The 3,817-nt window shown below is 32.8% G+C and overlaps 1 protein-coding gene across 1 annotated transcript in view; it reads left to right on the plus strand.

The window, feature by feature from the left end:
* LOC109825236 (probable catabolite repression protein creC) overlaps positions 1-833 on the plus strand; it is an 11,622-nt gene extending 10,789 nt beyond the window's left edge. The window contains exon 11 of the mRNA XM_020392032.1: positions 104-833. Within this exon, the coding sequence (XP_020247621.1) occupies positions 104-505 (402 nt within the window). The 3' untranslated portion in view covers positions 506-833. The remainder of the gene's footprint in view (positions 1-103) is intronic.

Below are 3,817 nucleotides of genomic sequence, written 5' to 3' on the forward strand. Positions count from 1 at the left end.
GGAGTTTTGAGGGTTTTGTGTGATTTTGGGTGTTATAGGAAAAACAAATTTCAAGGGTCTGCAATTTACCCAGTAACTTATTGTGCTTGTTCTTGTGTTACAGGACACTCAGTTGCTTTTATGGGACTTAAATTTGGAAGAAATTGCCGTGCCATTGAGATGTCCCCCCGGTGGATCACCCACATTCGGCGCTGGAAGTCCTCCACATTGGGATGATATCATCCCTATAGGCACCCTTCAACCATCTCCAAGCATGAGAGACGTCCCCAAACTCTCTCCTGTAGTTGCTCACAGAGTTCACATCGAACCTCTATCTGGCCTCACATTTACCAAAGAATCGGTGCTTACAATTTCTCGAGAAGGCCACATCAAAATCTGGGTAAGACCTGGACATGGAAATGATTTCAGCACAAATTCAAAAGACAGCTCTAGCTCTATCTTACCATCAGTTAAGGGGAGTAGTTCAAGTTATAAGCAGCCTTCGCCAGTTCTTTTGCGCGATTAGAACTCAGTTACAGAGTTGAGAAAAATAATGGAAAGTGCTTATGTATAGATAGAGAAATTTCCAGTGAAGGATATATGACAGGTTGAAGTTAACCTCCCTTGAAAGTTATCTTGTATGCTAATTGGGTGCCAGCAATGGTATGCATTGAATTGTTAATGTCGTTCTTCTAATCTGCTGGCGGTTCTATGTGCATGTTATTAAAGCAGCTAGTGAAACAGTAATAACTAATAAATGTGACGAGTCTTCAATTTTTTTGCCCCCTTTTGGGTTGTGACTATTGCTACACGGATTTTGGTGTAACTGATCAATTATTTGAAGTATTTGATTATATTCTGTTTATTTGCTACTTATAAGCTGTTTGCAATGTTCATGTCTCTTTGGAATTGAGCCGACGGTTGCGAACTTAAGTGCCAGCAGCACTAAAATGATTTCCGTAATGAATTGATGGCCGTTTGCAAATTCTCTTGAGCAAGAGTTAAAACAAGGTGTTAATTTCTTTGTCTTAGTAAATGCTAATTCTCCTTAGCATAGCAATATAGGATTTGTCGTTGTGATTTATCTCAGGGATACGGTAAGCCCAATTAGTTTGAATCGTAAAAAGTTTGGTACCCCAATTTAGTCCCAATATTGGATTTCATTAAAAAAATTTGGGTTTATAATGTTAGTCAAGAGAATCAATGTGTGACAACAGCTAGCGATATTTTACGGTGGATCGAGGATATTTTACGGTGGATCGAGCCGAGCTCCCAAGCCTAGAACATGGCAAGAAGTTTTATGCTCATAATCTATTGTTAGATATTTTGTTAACAAAAGGCAATTTTGCCTTCATGAATTATAATAAATATTGTAATTAAAACATGCAATTAAAATATGTATAACAGATATATAATTATGGGGAACGTTACAAAATTTATGGCGAACGTTACAGAATTAATTACGGGTTTTGTAACGTCTTTTCCAACCCTATATATATATCCATATGTTAAGCTCAAAATGATAAGAAAGGAAAATATACAACAAGTTTCTCTTGTTTTTCTTCTCTCCCCTACATATTATTTTCATCTACATTTTAGTTTTATTTTATGGGCAACTTCCTTCATCTGAGCTGAAGCTCTGCACTCTCGCCCGAGTGTAGAGGCCGGCCGTTTCCGGGGGTTTTTACCGCTAGGGGGGAGGGAACCATCTGCGCCAGGGCGATAGGCGGGTTCTCAATCTTCTAAGGCAGTGAATACACGACTGCTCCCGTTCAGGCCAGTTTTAATTGTTTTTAATTTTTCGGATTTATCTGCATGCTATAATCTTAATTATTTGATAAATTTCCAACAATCTAGAAGATTGATTATATAACTGTTGATTTATTAAATCCGAAATAAGTTTATCTATAATTAATTGCTTTTAATTATTGCTGAATAATTTCTGTTAATTCGGAAAAAATAGTTAAAAGCTACTGTTCATCAACATTACTGTTCATCAACATTACTGTTCATCGAAAAATAATAATAATCTGTTTTGATATTGTTCGTCTAATATGATTAATTGTAGCTACTTTCATTTGGTTATCTATTAAATAGCTATTAGAAAATAAAAGGTACTGTTCACCAGAACCTTATTTTACTATTCACTTGGGAAAAATACAATTAAAAAAAAAATATTGTGCATCCACGAGATTTGCTGTTACCATTCTTTATGGTTCATCGTACATGTATATTAAACATTACTGTTTATTAAAATTGTTACTGTTCATCCAAAATAACCTTAAACATGTAATTAATTGCTTTAATTACTGTTAATTACTGCATTTATTGTATTTTTTTAATTGTTGATAATTATTGCTTATATAATTACAATTAATTGCAACTTGTAATTGATTTTATAATTAATTGATAACAGATCGCCAATTTAAGTTACCTCCACTATATGTTGTTAAGGAGGAATTATTTCTCTGTTCAAAATGTTTTTTTTTAAGAAAATATGCTCTGTATTTGAACGTTGATGATCACCAATAAATAATTTGAGCTTTTAATACTTATTTATGTTTGAAAGTCTCATATGCATGGTTTTGACAAGAATAAAGAAAACAAAATAGATGCTTTGAAATATCTGGATTTGTTCATGGTTTAATGCTTTCATTTCTTTAACCTATCAATATGGTACCTTCTATTATTAATAATTCCATACTTTGAAGTGCTTATACATCTAATAAGCTTAGTACAGAAGGTGGTAAAAGTGAATGCAGATTTGTTCAGCAACTTAAGTGGCAGCTGTCTGCAGCAGATGAGTTTTACTCTCAAGACATGAAAATCATGAGGTTCGAACATCAATAGGTAAACCCCTCCTCGGCCTTATCCAACATATGCTTGCAGTATAATTGCTTAGGCAAATCAAATGCTTGCAGAAAATATTTTAAAGTTTTCTGTTACTGTTAAGAAACAAAAACTCATTGAGTGAACCGATTCAAGTTTTCTTGGATTAGTTGGTGTCTAAGGCAAGGTTTAAGGGTTGCGTAATGCGCTCTGCAAGGAACGAGGTACTTAATTGATCTTTGATCAACCTCTATTACTATCCTTACCTGGCTAACTACCCGAGTAAAACTTTAATATTTTCACTTTAGGAGTTTTTGGTTTGGAATAAGAGGACCAGAATTATGAGAATAATTCATATGCATTTATTTAATTACGCTTCTTGCATCATATATTGCCTAATGATAAATGATCAATATATGAGCGAACCAAATCAAAGAGGTGCATCTTTTAAAATTCTATTTTATATGGTGAATTATATTATTCAAATGTAAAGTTCATCACTTTTATTGCACTTTGATGAATATTGTAATAAATGTTCATATGTCTTCTTAGATAACTTGCATTTGTTACATGATTAATTACAAGGTGTTATGCAAGAATACACTTGAAAAATTTAAAGCACGTATGTACAAATATTATTATTATTATTATTTGTATAAGAGGTGGTACTAGAAAATGGCAACATAAATTTAGAAGGTCTCTTTTGTAGACAACCAATTTAAATTTGGAAGGTCTCATTTGTAGGCAACCGATTTAAATTTGGAAGGTCTCCTTTATAGGCAACCAATTTGTAACCTCTTATAATAGAATAATTTTAAAAATTTTATGCATTTGAATTATGAAGTATGAAATATATTTTAAGATACGAAAATATATTTTAAGATACAAAATCCTATTATGCTTTGCATGTATATATTATTAATTTCATTCATGTATGTGCATATGCATAACTGCAGAATTTTTAGTTCCACATTAGTTTGAAATGTTCAGATATTAAGGTCAAATCTTA

This window comes from Asparagus officinalis, chromosome 10 (assembly GCF_001876935.1).
Source record: "Asparagus officinalis chromosome 10, Aspof.V1, whole genome shotgun sequence".
NCBI lineage: Eukaryota > Viridiplantae > Streptophyta > Magnoliopsida > Asparagales > Asparagaceae > Asparagus > Asparagus officinalis.